The 18,328-nt window shown below is 36.3% G+C and overlaps 1 protein-coding gene across 2 annotated transcripts in view; it reads left to right on the forward strand.

Annotated features, from left to right (window-relative positions):
- LOC127792653 (uncharacterized) overlaps window positions 1-17,786 on the forward strand; it is a 34,239-nt gene extending 16,453 nt beyond the window's left edge. For both annotated transcript variants that reach the window (XM_052323254.1, XM_052323252.1), the window contains 10 exons: window positions 190-320; window positions 449-565; window positions 693-812; window positions 1,647-1,705; window positions 15,158-15,327; window positions 15,949-16,002; window positions 16,465-16,574; window positions 16,977-17,090; window positions 17,189-17,314; window positions 17,393-17,786. In XM_052323254.1, coding sequence (XP_052179214.1) covers window positions 190-320; window positions 449-565; window positions 693-812; window positions 1,647-1,705; window positions 15,158-15,327; window positions 15,949-16,002; window positions 16,465-16,574; window positions 16,977-17,090; window positions 17,189-17,314; window positions 17,393-17,420 — 1,029 coding nt within the window. In that variant the 3' untranslated portion in view covers window positions 17,421-17,786. The remainder of the gene's footprint in view (window positions 1-189; window positions 321-448; window positions 566-692; window positions 813-1,646; window positions 1,706-15,157; window positions 15,328-15,948; window positions 16,003-16,464; window positions 16,575-16,976; window positions 17,091-17,188; window positions 17,315-17,392) is intronic.
- The last annotated feature ends 542 nt before the right edge of the window (window positions 17,787-18,328 follow it).

The raw sequence follows: 18,328 nt of genomic DNA on the forward strand, positions 1-18,328 counted from the left end.
ACAAAAGGATGATGTGTAGTATTTTGTCTCAGTTTAAAGAAGTGAATATTTAGGCAATAAATTGCAATAGCACAAAAGACAATAAGGCTTATGTTGTCTTTGGTGATTGGTAACCTGAAAAATCATATCTAAAGGTACAGTTATATCTTATTATAACTTTAAAAATCTGTTATCCTTTTTGTTCTGCAGGATATGATTTGTGCTATAGCAGAACTTGAAAGTGACAGACAGCTTATTGCTAATCGTTACAACAAAAAAACTAAAGAGACTACTGTTGGCCTCATGCAAATTTTACCAAATACAGTAGATTGGCTTGCCAGGTATTGTTGGTTGTTGAGACACAACCTATGGGTTTTGTCTCCTAGTTGAGGACATTATTTCTTTTCTTTTCTTTTTTTTTGTTGCTTTCATGGTGAGAATCAAGTTAAGAACCGTCATTTGTTTGCAGAGAGTTGGGTTACCAAACATATCAAGTAGAAGGGAATCATGACCTTCTGTACAGGCCCTTCATAAATGTGTATTTTGGTGCTGCTTACCTTGAGTGGTTATCAAATTTTGACCAAAAGTAAGTTGCTATGGATGCCTTCTGTCTAATATTTCATGTACAATTGCTTTTGGTGTTTTATCTGTTCTTTCTTTAAATATTAATTCCATTTGTTGCTGAAGCTTTAATATTATGATTACATCTGCAGAAAAAGAAGTGAAGAGTTCATTGTAAGAGCTTATAAAGGTGGCACGGACAAGGCAACTCACAAGTCAACATTGGAATATTGGAGACGGTATCTCTCAGTCAAGGAAAGACTTCCTTCCAGGTGATGGATTTATCTATGATAAATAAGTGTGAATTATTAAATATTGGTACACAGGAAAAATTTTCATACATAAGGTTTCCAGTTTCTTTGCTATAAATTGCATGGCTGTTACCTCTTACCTTTAGTTACCAAGGGCAAACTTATACTTCATTGACTTATGATGGTGTATGCAAGAAACAAACAGCAGAAACAAAAGCTTTAAGTCTCTGCGTCCAAGTAGGTTGAATATGTTAGCAGTTCTCTGTCATAATTCTCACTGTTTGGCTAAGCCTTTGAAAGTGATAATGATAAAATATTCTGTCTGCATACGTTTTGATGCCACATCATCCTTGGGCTCATTTGTCATTACAATTTCCATTCATTTTGAAGGTGCCCTTACTTGGATATAAGACAAGTTATTTCTAATACCACATGCTTCTTGTTGATTCTCTAAAGCTTTGTGCTTCCCAATCAGTCTGTGTATGAAAGTCCTACCAGAAAAGAGAGAAAAAAAAAAAAATAGGGTAAAAGCTTAGCTAGTAATAAGAAAGGCTTATCCAACTCAATGGGCTTACCATATCTGCATTTACTAGCATCTACTGTAAGAGTATCTATGCAGATGTGGCTATTAGCATATGTTATCCAGTTGTAGACTTGGAGTACGCATTATTGTTGTAATATAAACAAGTGTGAATACATGGTATTTGAGTTCCTTCTAGCTGTAAACACTTGTAACAATCTACTGAGCAGCATCTTTTAAAGATGCATTTTATCATTAAGTTGGATAAACTGCTCATAAAAAGGTTTGACAGATAATCTCTGATATTTATACCAACATATATGATTTTTCTGCAGACCGTTGCCGAACAATCCATTTCAACAAACGACAGCTATGCAAGCTGATGCAACTAGTGGTAGGTTCCATTAGACTGACTCAACTTATGTACTCAAATTACATTCCTTTCTAAGAATTATTTTCTTTGTGTTTTCCAGTCAGTTTGTGATAATGATTTTTGCTTTTGTGGCATGTTAAATTTAGGTCAAATGATAGCATAATGTTATGCCCAAGAACACTCCCCCGAGTCTGCATGCAACATTTAACGTAGAAACCAAGCTCCCTTAGTGCTAAGTCAGCCTTCCCCAAGCCTTGCAACCTCAGCAACTAGCTACTTCTATAGAGAGAAACAGAGAGAGGGAGAGAGAGAGAGAGAGAGAGAGAGAGAGAGAAGCTTTGACAGAGACTATTGTAGTGCAGATCTGAAGTAATCACAAATGAAAGACTCAACCCTTTATATAGACTTTACAAGACAAAAATGGAAACTGGAATATCTAGGAACACCCAAGAATGTCCAGGAATATTCTAGACATACAAATTGAAATTAGAACATCCAGGAATATTTAAGAATATTCTAGAACATTATAGAATACAAATATACACACTAGAATAATATAGAACATAAAAGAAAATCTTGGAAGGGCTCTAGAATAGTCTGCAGTCAAAATTGCATGCCATCTGTGTGGAAAAACCCAAAAATTTGTGTGAGATTCTCCCCCACCAAAGGTGCAGAATTCCTCGTTGCATTTTGGTGGCTTGCCACTATCTCCTCCTTGATTTGCCAAAGTGCACATCCTCTGGTTGCCAAGCCAACTTCCCTTATCCTCGTGATAACCTTTCAATACCACAAAGCACTCACAACTTGGAGTGACTCCTCTTTGCTAAATCACATGATCAGCTAGAATCTCTGCAATCTCCTTGTCATAAGATTTGACAATCGCCATGGATGCCCTCATGGACACAGTTTATCTGGGGTCTTCCTAATCGTCATGGTAAGGCTTCAACATGCTCACATGAAGATCAGATGAATCTTCAACTTTGGTGGTAGCTCTCAAGTTGGTAAGACACCCAACCTTGCGTAGGACAAGGAAGGGTCCTCATACATCCATAGCAAACCCTCGTGTAGAGGCTGGAAACTTTTGAATTGTTGTGGCAACAACTTGACCATGACCAAGTCTCCGTCCTTAAATTCTAGTGACCTCCTCTTTTTATCAGCCCACTTCTTCATTTGCTTGGTTGTCTTGTCAAGATAGGAGTGTGCCATGTTGACATGCTCCTTCCCAATCCTTGGCAACTTGGAATGTAAGTGGACTAGGTCTCTTGTAGCTTGGCTCCAAGGGGAGCAGGTATGGGGTGGCATCCAGTAGCCACCTCAAATGGACTCTTCCTAGTGGACTAGCACCTTTAAAGATCATAAGGAAACTGAGCCACATCCATAAGCTTGCAATCCTTCTGATTGGCATTGACAAAATGTCTCAGGTGCACCTCCAACAAAGCATTGACCTGCTGTGTTTGCCCATCCGTCTGAGGTGGAAGCTCACGGTGTAGTGTAGGTCCAAGCCAAGCATGTGAAACAACTCTGCTAAAAACTCTGCTACGAAGTGAGGATCCCTATCTGATATGATAAGGTGTGGCACCCCCCAGTACTTTACTACAAACCAGAAGAAAAGCTGCACTACTTACTTGATGTTTTGTGGATCAACTTGTAGCTTAATTTTTGTTGTATTCATCTTTGCATGTTCAATGAGATTCATTTTGTAGTGGGACGAATCAGGAAGGATCACTCGTGGGACAACATCTATAGCACAGCAAAGATAGTACAAAGGGGAAAGGTTGTATGGGAATTCCTTAAAATAAACTTCCTGAATTACTTGGCAGGCTTCTTCCAACATTGCAATTCATTAGGAACTTCCTTAATTGTTATAACACATTCTCCCTTTACCTTATGCTCAAACTCTTTTGGTCTGATGACCTGCAATTCCTTTTCTATTGTCACTTTATTAGCTTTGTGATCATGATCATCATTTAAATCACTCAGTTATCCATGTTGTGTTCATGAGTTTTGTTCTTCTTGGCGCTCTTCTTCATTTACTCCTTTATTGTCCACCATAATTAGAGTCAATGTGGGGTAAGTAGTAGTAAGTGACAAAGTTTCTCATAGGTAAGGTGCTATGATCATGACTGAACATTTGAGGTTTCACCCCCATTTATTCTTTATCTTATTATCTCTTGAAGGTGGGTTACTAAGCAAAAGAGGAATTAGCATTAAGTTATTGTTCATGAAAGAGATATGGTTCATTACAGAACAGTTATCCTGCTTCTTGTATTGGGTTCTAGAAAACTTATGCTTCACGACAAGTGCCTCAATCCTAGGTTTTAATGTTGCAAGTTGAGCTTGCCCCTCTTGTTTGGAACAACCAACTAGTCTAACTGAGTTTGTATACACTGAACATACTATAGAAGCACATGGGCTAATCCCTAGGAAATAGATTCTAAATGGTGGACTCCATTGCACGTAGGTATACCAGATCTTAATTGACATCTAAGGAAATTTTTTTAATATTTTTTGTAAATTCAAAATGAAAGAAATAATAATTTTTTCATTCAATGAATCAAAAAATGCAATATATAATTTTCTTTCTGGACAACTAGCAAAGCCAAACACTAGATACTATTAACATTTAATTAGGGAAGCTCGCAATCTAAAATGAGGGCGATGCGGGGATGGTATGGGTAATGGTGATATGTGTTTATGTGAATGGAGTATATGTAATGATTGAGTGAATCTAGTTTATGAAATTGGAAACACAAAAGGCAAAAGTTCAAATATGGTTACATGGTGATTGAGTATGGTTTTGCAAATATCATTAATTGGCCGGAATAGGTTTACAAGAATCTTAGCACACAGGAAATATTAACACTAAATTAGTAAGGATAATGATATTAAAATCGAAAAAAGAAGTTGACAGAAGGAGTTGACCATACAAAATGTCATTTTTGCCCTTTTGTTCTTTAGCACTTGCATATCACAACCTCCCCCAAAACGGTCACCACTAGCAACTCCAATAACCTCATCAATCTCCAATTCCTTGTCCCCAACTGAATCCCAAGCCTTCCCTGTAATACCCGAACTTTTGTAGAACCTTGAAAGAATTTTATTTGTGGAAATTAAATTTTTGGAGAATTAATGTTTGAGGAAAGGTCATTAAATTAGGCCCAAAAAGATTTAGTTGATAATTGGGCCGTTAGTGTGAATTATCAAAATTATTTTCCTCAGTGGTAAATTGGAAAAGGATATTCTAAAGAACTATTTTAAGATTGGCGTATTAGTGCAATTCTCAAAAGTTTTGGGAGTTAGGAAACAGTGTAAGTGTGAACTTCCAAAATAGTGGGCCAAAGTGTAATAAATGAAATTTTAAAATTTTGAACAGTGAATAAATGTGATCTGCTAAAATAGGGCAGCCTCTTTGAGGACAAAACTTGATCAAATGGACAGAAATCAATCTAGGCCCATTATCAGGCTTTATACTTGGGATCAAGATGGACCTATTGGGATGAGTTTCGTCAAATTTCATTGAATAGTGTGAAAGATATTTGTTGAGGAAGAATATAAAATCCGAAATAAGAGGAAGAAGATCAGATTGAATAAAGGAAGATAAAGCTACAGTTGTTCCGAAGAATTAGGAGAAGATAAAGCTACAGCTATTCCTAAGAATTAGGAGAAAACTTAGGAGAAAAATTTTCTTCTTATCTGTTGTTGTATTTGTAATTTAAATTTCTAGATTTTAGGTAGTTTTCTGTATTTAAAAGGCAGCATGTAACATAGGTAAAGGTGTGAAACAATCTATTCCGTTCACCCCTTGTTACTTAGTTTGTTTTTCTTAAAATCCTCTAAGTTTGTTTATTTTTGTTCATGGTATTAGAGCCACCAGTTCGGTGACTGCATGCCTGTTTTTCTTCTACACAAATTGCTTCAAGATGGCTAGTTCCTCACCAACCAGTGAAGCCTCAACTACTTGCCCTACAACCTCTCGATTTTTACTTCCAACTGTTGCCCCTATGTCTCTAAATCACCACACCCTTCAAATCACCTAACATAAGCTCAATGGGACCAATTTTCAGGAGTGGTCCCAATCGGTCCTATTGGTTATGAAAGGCAAAGGGAAAGTGGGATATCTAATTGGGGGAATTCTAAAACCAGATCCTGAAGCTACAACCTACGAAGCATGGGATGCTGAAAACTTCATAGTAATGGCTTGGCTTATCAATTCCATGGAGCCAAAGATAAGGAGGACCTATCTATTTTATAAGACAACAAAAGAGGTATGGGAAGCAGTCCAAAGTCTTTAATCAGACATGGAAAATACAACACAATGTTTTGAAGTTCGATCGACCATAAGAACTATTCGCTAAGGTAATCACTCGGTAACTGATTATTATAACATGCTATCAAAATTATGGCAGGAGATGGACTTGTTTTATGACATTAGTTGGGATTGTACAAAGGATGGGGTGAAGTATTCTAAGATGGTAGAGAAAGAAAGGGTGTTTGACTTCCTACATGGGCTGAATTCTAACTTAGATGAAGTCAGAGGAAGGCTGTTAGGAACAAAACCTTTTCCCTCTATCAGGGAGGCTTTTGCTGAAGTTTGAAGGGAAGAAAGCCGAAAGAAGGTCATGCTTAATGTATTACCTGGGATTAGTAACCAGAATGGCTTAGTCCTTGCTGTTTTTAAACCAAGAATAGCACCAACTCGTGGAGAATCTCATAAAGAAAAGCAATGGTGTGATCATTGCCACAAGCCCTACCATACTAGAGAAACATGCTGGAAAATACATGGGAAGCCAGCAAATTGGAAAGGGAAAAGTCAGAAGAAGCAGCAAACAGCCTATGCTGTAGATGCTGAAGAAGGTAAAGCTGCACACTTTACTTTAACTCCAGATCAACTGGAATTTTTGCAATAGGTTTTGAACCAAACAAAGGTTACAAAATCATCAAATTCTGAGGAAATATCTAACCCAACAACCTCTCTTGCTGAACAAGGTAATTTTCCTAAGTGTTATCTCTCTAAATTGTTGAATATGAAAGATTGGATTGTGGATACTGAAGCCTCAGACCATATGACTGGATCCCTACATGAATTGGTTGATTACAAATAGTGTGATAGAGTTATAAAGGTAACAATGGCAGAAGGTACCATCTCTTATGCTAAGGGAGAAGGCTCGGTATACCTAGTTGGTTTGTGTTTGCAATCTGTCCTATTTGTGCCTAAACTGAGATGTAATCTATTGTCAATCAACAAGATTACCAAAGACCTGAATTGTAAAGTAATATTCTCTCCAACTTATTGTGTATTTCAGGACCTAATTTCGGGGAAGAAGATTGGCAATGTTGACGAGAAAGAAGGTCTATATTATGTGAAGGGGGCTGTTGGTACTCCTACCTTGTTTTAGTTACATAAATCTTTTTTTATCTTCTGTTGTCTCAAATTCTAGCATCCAATTATGGCACAAACGATTAGGCCATCCAAGTTTTAATACTTATAACTTTTGTATCCTCGTTTGTTTGTCAATAAAAGGGATGAGTTTTTCAATTGTGAGCAATGCAATCTTGCCAAACAAACAAAAACCTCATATCCTATTCATTCTTATCAGCCAACTAAACCATTTTGTCTAGTACATAGTGATGTATGGGGACCAACAAAAGTACCAAATTTACTAACACTCGCTGATTTGTCACCTTTATAGATGATCATACTAGGGTGTGTTGGGTATTTTTGTTAAAAGAAAAATTTGAAGTCTACAAATTTCCATCAAATGATCCTTAATGTTTTTCAAACCTCAATCCATGTCCTTCGATTGGATAATGGAAGGGAATATTTTTCCACTGAATTTGAAGCCTATTTGAATGAAAATGGTATTATACATCAGAGTACATGTCCCTATAATCCTCAACAAAATGGAGTGACCGAGAGGAAGAATAGGCATTTGCTTGAAACAACTAGAACCTTAATGATTACTAGCTCAGTTCCTACTTCCTATTGGGGAGAAACCATTTTCACTGCTGCCTACCTCATCAATAGTCTCCCCACTAGGGTTCTCAAATTTAAAACTCCATTGAGCACTCTCATTGCTTCCTATCCTCTTCTTACCTGGATGCTTAATTCCTTGTCCCCAAAAGTGTTTGCTTGTGCAACATTTGTTCATCACTATCACTCCAAATTACATCCCAAGTCTTTGAAGTGTGTATTTGTTGGTTACTTTCCCACACAACAAGGCTACAAGTGTTATTGCCCTAGCACTAAGAATTTTTTTGTATCATGTGATGTCTCCTTTATTGAGAATCACTATTACTACTCTACCACATCTCTACAGGGGGAGATTCCTAGTGCAGAGCAAGGTAGAGATAGTAGGGATGTTAGTATTTTTCTTCCTGAGACAGTTACCTCTTCTACTCCTGTTCATGTAACTAATCAAGGGGGAGATCAGCAAATTCTAGCCCAGCAAAATCCTAATCCATAGCCACCACTAAGAAAGACTCTTGAACCAAAGCAAAGCCATTCATTAACCTCGGAAGAAGGTTTGGTACCTAAAGAAGATGAAAGGACAGAAATGGCAATGCTTGAAGTAGTGCCTGTTGAGGAGGAAAACAGAACAGAAAATGCAGAGCATGTAGAGCCTAAATTATATGATTTGGATATTCCAATTGCTTAGAGAAAGGGGGTGAGATCATGCACTAAGTATCCTATTTCTAATCATTTGGAATATTCACGATTGTCTCCAAATTTCAGGGCATTCACTGCTATGGTGGATGAAGTGCAAATCACTAGGAATATTAATGAGGCATTACAAATACCAAGTTGGAAATTGGCTGTGATGGAGGAAATGGAGGCTCTGGAAAAGAATGGCACATGGGAAGTGGTCAGTCTACCTAAAAACAAAAAGGTGGTAGGAAGCAAATGGGTGTTTTCAGTAAAACACACATTCAATGGCAGCATTGAGAGGTATAAGGCCAGGTTAGTGGCCCAAGGCTTCACTTAAACGCAAGGTATAGATTATGAAGAGACTTTTGCACCAATTGCAAAACTCAATTCTATACGTGCATTATTGTCACTTATAGCTAATTTAGATTGGGAATTGCATCGGTTAAATATTAAAAATGCATTTCTCAATTTTGAAGAAAATGGAAAGGTTTGCAGATTAAAGAAGTCATTGTATGGGTTGAAACAATCCCCTAGGGCATGGTTTAAAAGGTTTAGTACAACCTTAAACCAACTAGGGTATCTATAGGGCATTCTGATCACACTTTGTTCACTAAACATGTTGCTAATGGTCTAAAGACTATTTTAATAGTTTATGTGGACGATATTATCATCACAGGTGACAATCAGTAGGAAATAAAGGCACTTAAGGGTTAGTTGCAGCAAGCATTTGAAGTTAAAGATCTTGGACAACTAAGGTATTTTTTTGGGATGGAAGTAGCAAGGAGTAAAGAGGGAATTTTCATCTCTCAAAGAAAGTACATGTTCAATCTCCTAAAGGAGATAGGTAAACTTGGCTATAAGCCAGCCAGCACACCCTTGGAACCAAACTGGAAAATTAAGGAAGATGGGACAAAAAAAGCAGTGGACAAAGGTAGATACTAAAGGTTAGTGGGAAGACTGATTTATTTATCTCTTACATGACCTGATATTACATATGCAGTGAGTGTAGTGAGTTAATATATGCATTCACACACTAGTAAACATCTTAATGCTGCTTACCATATCCTAAGATATCTTAAAGGGACCCTTGGTAAGTGTATCTTATTTAGGAATAATGAAGTCTGAGGAATTCAAGAGTTTGTGGATGCTGATTAGGAAGGTTCATTAGAAGACAGTAAATCAACATTCGGGTATTGTACTAAATTATGGGGTAATCTCGTGACATGGAGGAGCAAGAAACAAAGTGTGGTAGCTACACAAGCGATGCTGAGGTAGAATACTGAGCTATAGCTCAGGCATATGTGAAGTAATATGGCTAAGAAAGTTTATGGAAGACTTGAAGATACCAAACACTAAACCTACAAGGCTATATTGTGACAACAAGTTTGCCATTAGTATAGTAAACAATCCGGTCCAACATGACTAGATGGAGCATGCGAGAATTGATAGGCATTTCATCAAGCAAGAGATTGAAGATGGTGGTATCAATCTGGTGCATATTCCTACAGGTCTACAAGAAGCTGATATTCTCACTAAGGTAATAAACAAACAAGGCTTTGAGTTGATTAGAGGCAAGCTGGGAATGAAAGACATTTATTCACCAGCTTGAGGGAGAGTGTTGAGGAAGAAGTCACGGTGGGAAGAAGATAAAATCCAAAATAAGAGGAAGAAGATCAGATTGAATAAAAGAAGATAAAGCTACAGCTGTTATTAAGAATTAGTAGAAGATAAAGCTATAGGTATTCCTAAGAATTAAGAGAAAACTTAGGAGAAAAATTCTCTTCTTATCTATTGTTGTATTTGTAATTTAAATTCCTAGATTTTAGGTAGTTTTCTATATTTAAAAGGAAGCATGTAAAATAGGTAAAGGTGTGAAACAATCGGTTCCGTTCACCCCTTGTTACTTAGTTTGTTTTTCCTAAAAACCTCTAAGTTTGTTTATTTTGTTCAATATTCATGTTCAAAGTCATGATATTTTCTATCAAACAATCCAAGTGCCCAAATTTGAGCTCGATTATAGTTTGATTGGGTCCAGATTAGATCAAACTGAAGGCTGTTTATCAAAGAGGAGTTCGAGGAGAATCCAACAGTGTGCTGGGATCACACCATCAGCCAACAGATAGGAAGAAATTGGGCCTCAAAGTTGATGAAAAGTAGCCATATAGAGGCCAATATAAACAGTTCTGGTTGGCCAATTTGAATTGGATCAAATTGATCCATGGACTTTGTAGAGGGCATAGAGATGAATCCATTGGTGCTTTTGGTTTGGATTGTAGACCACCAATGTTTAATAAATTGAATGTCAAAGTTGGCAAAAAATCAACACAGAAAACATGAGGAAGAGTCAGTTCTTCACTGATTTTGCTTCAAATCGGACTTTTTGATAGTTTAATTGATGATTTCAGCTTAGTTTTGATGATTTGAGAAGTTGAAGCTCAGTTAGATGAGAAATATTTTGAAAAATTGGACAAAAATATGGCTACACTTTATATTCAGATATACATGAGGTGCATGAGGTAGCAAATCTTCAATATTATTGGCAGTTTTATCCCTGGTTTCTGGAACCAATTTGCAGGCAATAGGCAGGCCCAGTCATGGTAGGAGCATAAAGGAAGGAATGGCTGCTAGATTGACTGATGAAAGTGAAAAGCGATGGACATTTTAATGCAAAAATCTGCTAAAAGCCGATCTTGCTTTGGCTTTCCAATAATAGAGAGAGGGAGAGAGAGAGGGAGAGAGGGAGAGAGCATTTTCATTGGAGAAGAGCTCACCAGCAAGGCCAAAGCTGTTGTCGAGGACAAATGTTAAGTGAGGAAGTTGTGGCAGTGACTGGAGAAGAGGAAGAGAGAGGCAGCACTGGCAAACCAGCTTGACAGAAGTGTCATCATTGACGAAGCAGCAGCCTGAGAAGAAGGGCATGCATGAGAAAAAGAAAATGAAAAAGAAAGAAAGAAAAGAAAAGAAAAGGAAAAAATATAGGAAAAAGAACACCGTGAAAATGGGTTATTTGGGTGAAACCTCAGGCATGTTGAGGTCGTGAGCAAAAAGCTAGGAACCAGCACCATGGAGTGGACTGTCAGATTTTTCTTCTTCAAACATATTACTAGGTGAGTGGTTCATTTGAACCCTCTTTTGATTCATTGCATTATTAAATTGTTGAAAATGTTATCACTTATACATGAAATTATTTTGTACTTGTGGTGCATTATCATGAAATTATTTTGCATTTATCATGCACCGTGGCCATAGAACTAAGTTTTTGACTTGGAATTTGGGGGCAGTATGTTATTTATTATGGATGATTGTCATTTTTCATCTGAATCTGAGTGTATAGGGTCATAAAATGATAAAAATGATAAATAATAGGAGTTTACAACCCCTTTGGTGGCAAGTGTTATTTCAAATTGTGGAGTCTAAAGCATGCATCCATCATGCACGGAAACTGATCTTTGAACATTCACTAAGTTGTTTTATTACTTACATTCGCATATTCGAACGTGCTAGGTCACCAATGAAATTCAAAGGGAAAGGAGAAGGTGGTCGAATGATACCTCAAGTGTTTTATTTTAAGAGATATCACACGTGTAGGATGTCTATTTTTCTTATTTAGTGATATATTGTATTTGAGGTGTTTAAGATTCGGTTTGATTAATTGGAATGTAATGATTTATTTGGAGATATGTTGATATTAGAATCAAAATCTTAATGATTATTTGAAGTCTTAATGAACATATTTTAGGTTTGATCTAGACCACATCATGGTCATAGAATTTTTGAATAATTGCCTTAATCCACAATGGTATCAGGAAGGCATGAAGTGAAATGATTAAGGGGTTAGAAGGAAAATTTGGGAAATATATGTTAAGTAGGTGAATGACAAATTTTATCATTACTTGTTTGATTCCCAGAATTTCCAAGATGAAGAACACATCCAAGGGTGGGGATTACACTCCCTTCCTCTCCACCAATCCCAACCCACCATCAAAAGTCATCTGCAAGCTTCTTGTATCGCTTGCTCTGAACTTACTCAACCTGTGTGCTTCTTCATCATCATCTTTGTCTTCCATTTTCTTAATATATTGCTTTTTTTTTAAATATATACTCCAACCCTAACATAGGCAAAACACACCCTGATCTGTCCATAAGAGTCTGACACCATTGTAATCATTGTTATTATATACTGTTATTGTTTAGGGTAGGCAAGTGGATACATTCCAATTGGGATCGGTGTGACTTATTAGAGTTCATGAAATCTAGAGGTTTACAAATTTATGAGGTGAACTTTGGTTGTAAAAAATTGAGGGGATTGAATAGTGGAATGCAATATCAAGTTAAATCTTCTAGAGTGAATGTTGATTGTGATTGTGGATGTTGATTGTTTTATTTTCTGCTATTATATGCGCAGAGATTTTAGGAGGAAGAACTTTTTTTCTTCATCAAAGTGAATAGTATATATACAAAATACATCCTTACTAGTTTCCTATTATGTACACTAAAAATAGGAAGTTACATCTACACTATTTAGGAAACCTGCAGCTAGCTTTGAGAGATTGATGTATTCTCTCTACTCAAACTAGGAAATAAGCTGACTTTACAAGAGAAAGGGAACTCAGAAAATAGGAAATAAAAAATAGGAAACAGAATAATTAGTCAGCTAATGACTGATATTGCTTAAAATCGCCACACACCCCCTCAAGTTGAGTTGAATATGTTGTTCAAACTAAGATTGTAGCTCAAATCTACAAATATTTTCCTTGGCAAGGCTTTAGTGAGTATGTCTGCGACTTGACTATTGGTAGGTGTATAAATAAGTTGAAATACCCCTTCTTTCAACTTCTCCTTGATAGGGACCTATTTGCAATCTTTATAATCCTGTTCTCATAACAGGGATCAAACCTTATCAATAGTTTGATACCTCCAGTCATATGGTCTGATGTTCCTGAGTCCACAATCCACACTTTTGATAGTTCATGTTTAGCATTGAAAACACTTAATAAATTATCGTTGTGTGCTATGGATCCAGAGGCAACCATTGAAGGTTAAGTGATCTGTGATTGGCTAAACATCTTTTTCTGTAATTCCATTTGTTCCTTGCTAAAAAGGGTTGGTTTTGAAGTTTTAATGGTCTCCTCCATAGAAGCTATATTGCCCCAATTTTTCCTCTCATGAGCAGGTTTTCAATCTACTGGTTTATCCTGTATCTCCCAACAGGTGTCCCTTGTGTTACTTGTTTTATGATAGTGATTACACCAAGGATGCCCATTTTTCTGCTTGGTTGGTTGTTGAATCTCTTGAGTGGGTAGGGCCGAAGTTTCTAGATTAGGAGAGGCAGTCTTCAACATTATTTTCGTCCTACTCTCCTCTCAACGGACTTTTGAAAAAGCCTCCCAAATACTTGGTAGAGGTTTTGTACCTAGAACTCTTCCTCTCACTCCATCTGGGTTTTTGTTTAAACCTATAAGGAACTTGTATAATCTCTTGTTTTCAACAACCTGCTTGTATATGGCTGCATGTTCTGGACAATTCCACTGGATTGTATCATACTTCTCCAGTTGAAGCCTTACCTATTTAGTGAATTAAAGTACTAGATAACACTAGACTCTCCTTATCATAGATCATTGAGTATGCTTTTACTTTCAAACAGCTTTGATACATTTTCAACGTGTGAATAAGCCTCCTTAGCAGCTTCCCAAATATCATGTGTAGTATCATACAACAAAAAATTCTCACCAATCTCATTAGTCATGGAGTTAATAAGCTAGGATATTACCATGTTGTTCTCGGATTTCCACATCCAGAACTTTGGGTCTTCCTCCTTCATTTTTCTTGTGACTCCAGTTAGGTAGTCATCCTTCCTCTTTCTGCAGATGAACATCATGATGAATTGGGACCACTATAGGTAGTTTTGCCTATTCAACTTGTGGCCGGTGATGGCAAACATGTTGTTGTCTGTGGCTCCCGTGTTGTTGGTCGAACAAGGATGACCTCTGAAGGCAGATTGCTTTTTTCAGCCATGTTGTGATTTACGGGTGTGTAAGGTTTTTGATTAGGGTGGCTCTGATATCATGTAGAGATTTTAGGAATAAGAACTTTTTTTTTTAATTCCTCAAAGTGAACAGTACATATTCAAGATACATCCTTGCTAGTTTCCTATTGTGTACACTAAAAATAGGAAGTTACATCTACACTATTTAGGAAGCCTACAACTAGCTTTGAGAGATTGATTTATTCTCTCTACTCAAACTAAGAAATAAGTTGACTTTACAAGAAAAAGGAAAGTCAAAAAATAGGAAACAAAATAATTAGTTGGCTAATGACTGATATTGCTTGAAATCTCCACAATATGCAATCAATTACAAAGTTAAAAGAAGATTAAAATTTGAAGAAAATTTTAATTGACTCAACTCAAACACCCCTCCCCTGCATGTGGGGCCCTTGAGTCAAGCCAGACCAACATCAATGTCCTTCTAGCCAATGACCAATCGGAATGGTCACCAGCTAATGTGTCACTGGTGACAAAGGAAGTACGGTTTTTGTTCTCTCTCTGCTTTGGCCCTAAATTTGCACTGCATACACATTGATCTAGATGATAAAAAAGTACCAACTTTTTTTATGCTAGAGGAAACATCTGAGGTGATTCTTTATTTATCTTGTTTCTGTCAGTGTCTATTATATACATTTAACACTGTTTTGATTCTGTACTCATAAAAAAAGTGCTCGACCTTGGTGAAATCTGTGTACCATGATCTAGAACTTTTTGCTTTTCCCTTTTATCTCGCCATCTATCTGCAACTGAATTTATTTTATTTTTCAATGTGCTGCATCAGGTGCCGTTATCACAACATGGGACTCTAAAACTTCTCCAGAAGATATGGCGGAGATGTGGAACCATCCTAATGTTAGCAAAGAGTGGAGCAAATGTGGAGAGCAGCCAGGGAATGTACGATTTTCTCATGATGCAGAGAATAGACCATATCTTTCAAGGGTGGAGCTCAGGGTAAGGTTAAACAGTATGGACCTGCACGAGATTTGTTTTTCTGTGTTAGTATAGATGGATCAGTAACCCTGCTGGTCTATTTTGATATGTGATTTCCCTGCTTTTCTGTTACCACTTACCTCTTTTCTATTTCATTAATTTCATTGGACCACTTGCCAAAAAAAAAATCATTAAACCAACCAAGGATGCATAATATTGCATTGGCAGTGGACAAACTTTGGCCAGTCTTTGAGTAGTTACATTGAGTACTGAACTAGGGTTGGAGGCTTTAACTTGACTTCAAATCAAACAGGTGATACTAATGTAAGCAGATTTCCAAATCAAGGGGACCATCGATAAAGAATAACTCCCCTGAAAGTATGATAGCAAAAATGATGAATAATAATTTCGTGAAAGTAGTTTTTGATATGTGAAGAACTATCAGAATTTTTATGAAAATCTATTAACCATTTTTCTTTTTACAATTGATTAAGAATCCGTTCTTCCTCTTGACAAATAGATATTTTGATATGCCATGATTGATGATTTTTGCTTCAGCGCTCATTATAAATTCCTTAAGTTGATCTTCATTTAAGTTTCAGCTTTATTGCAGTTTTCTTAACATGTCTTTTTCTCTTGCAGGCTGTTGCAGAAATTATACTTTCAAAACACTTCATTACAAATCAAGTCAAACCAGTAAGTAGAGAGTTTTTGTTAGGGTTACCTTGAGTTTTTTATTCTTCGTGATCGATCCATCAGTGGTTGTTACTTTGGTAAAATGTTCTGGTGATGTTTTCTTTCATGCTTGCATCTTTCATTTCTCAAGACAGAAAATGATATTTACTATAATTATTGAAATATTTGGAGATATCAATATATATATATATATTTAATGAAACTATGATTTTTCCATGCTCTAGCTAAGATATATAAACTGCCAGAGTTCTTATTTTTAATTTTACCATTTTGACATTTATTGTTTAATCCAAGTTGGACTTTATGTTCAAATAGGAGCCATGATTCATAACTTTTCCGGCATTCTAGTGCTGTCTTTAGCAGCTTAATGTTTCCAATCTTCACTTTCATCTTTCTCAACTCATACTAGGTTTTTCTCTTTTTCATTTTTATTTGATTTTTTCATTAAACCTTCATATGCAGACACATTTATGTGCTCTTGCCGAGACTGTGAGCATGCGATTTGTGAATGGAGTTGGACCCCGCCCTGGAATAATGGGAATTGATTACCCAACAGCTTGTTGGATTTACAAGTATGTGAATTCCATCTGGTAAACTGAATATTCTGTTTTGGAACACATTGTACTAAAAATATGACATTGAATATAAAGAGTTCAATGCATTGTGCTCTTACTTTCAGGCGCATTGTTTATTGGCTACTTTGTTTTCTTGGCCCATTGAAGGAATACCAATATTGACATCTCATTAGAAATCTACTAATTTTCTAACTGCAGGATAACGAATTGTTGTGGATAAAAATTATAAAATTTGTTTTGACTTCTTAACATCAATATGCTTATACATAAACTACTACAATAAATAATAGTACTAGTAAATGCAAGGATATTATTCCTCTTCTAGGAAAATTAGAACATAAATATTCTTATTATTCGGACCCTAATATTTCCTTTAAATTTTGCATCTGATATGTTCAGGGACTTGGGCTTCCAGGCATACAAAGTCGAGTCGTCTGATGATCTAACGAAGCCTTTCGTTTCCTTGTACTATGGTGCTGCATACATGGCTTGGTTATCAAAATATGAAGGGAGGTAAGTCTAACCCAAAATACCATGCAACAGTCTGTTATGAAGTTTCCTTGATCGAATATATCCCAACCGATCAATTGATCATCTCTTGGCAAAATTAGGGAAAGGACTCCAGAATTTGTTGTTCAGGCTTATCACGCAGGGCCTACGAACGTAAACCTTCAGGAGACCGGTCCTCTTTGGTTTAAATTTGAGGAAGCCTTGAGTAAATATGGCTACTCGAAGAAGTAGGTACCATAATTCCTAGTTTATGCTAAACCCTATCAGATTTTGTGTTACATTTTCTGATGAAAAAATCTTTACAGGGATCGAGGGAGTTGCAGCATCATGTAAGCTGACAAGTGCATTCTACATTTGTATATGTCCAGTCAATTTGTGTCGGCTCCATTCGTACAAGACACAATCATCATACGATTAAAGCTCGTCGATGACAACAGAGAAACAGAGATAACAAAGTGTTACATAAAAATATATCTATTGTACTAAGAAGATGTGCTTAATTTGGATCTTGGATTTGGGTGAGAGTGGTACGTGAGATTGGATGTTGGTGGTAAGGCAAATGATCAAGTTGGGGGTTGTATATATGGAGGTCCAGTCTATTGAAGAAGCATGTTTTAAGAATATTGAGCTCTATGCATTGGGAGTGTATTAATTGTCATCACCACAAATAATAATAGTTGTTCCAGTTCTTTAATAGAAGAGATATCGGACCAAATCCACCCCCAATTGGATAAGCTTAACTTTGTAGTTATGTTTGGATCACAAGTTTATAGAAGTCAAACCAATCACTAGATCAATCTTCATTTATCCTTTGCTTACCTTAAAAGATAAAATGATAGATAGCTTCTGTGGGTAGGGCTCATGACACACATCTGTTAGCAAGATGATTAAGTTATATGGTTGATGAAATGATGTTTATAATGTTAATTAATTTTTTTTTTAAAAAATATGTTGATAATACAATCTTGAAAAGGAATAATGTTATAAATTTTTATATCAAATATCTTTTTTTTTATTGTAATCTTTTATCGAGATGTCATGTTATTCTTGTAACTAAACTTGTCTTTTATATTATTGTAGATTTGTTAATATATGATTGTGTATGTAAGTATTATATTATTTGATTATTTTATTTTTAAAGTCATATATGCAGCTTGGTCAAGGAGAAAGATTGACCCAACTTAACAAGTGAGTTGTGACACAGAAAATGTGTTAGGTGGGTGACAAAAAGAATGATAAAA

This window comes from Diospyros lotus, chromosome 15 (genome assembly GCF_014633365.1).
Source record: "Diospyros lotus cultivar Yz01 chromosome 15, ASM1463336v1, whole genome shotgun sequence".
Lineage (NCBI taxonomy): Eukaryota > Viridiplantae > Streptophyta > Magnoliopsida > Ericales > Ebenaceae > Diospyros > Diospyros lotus.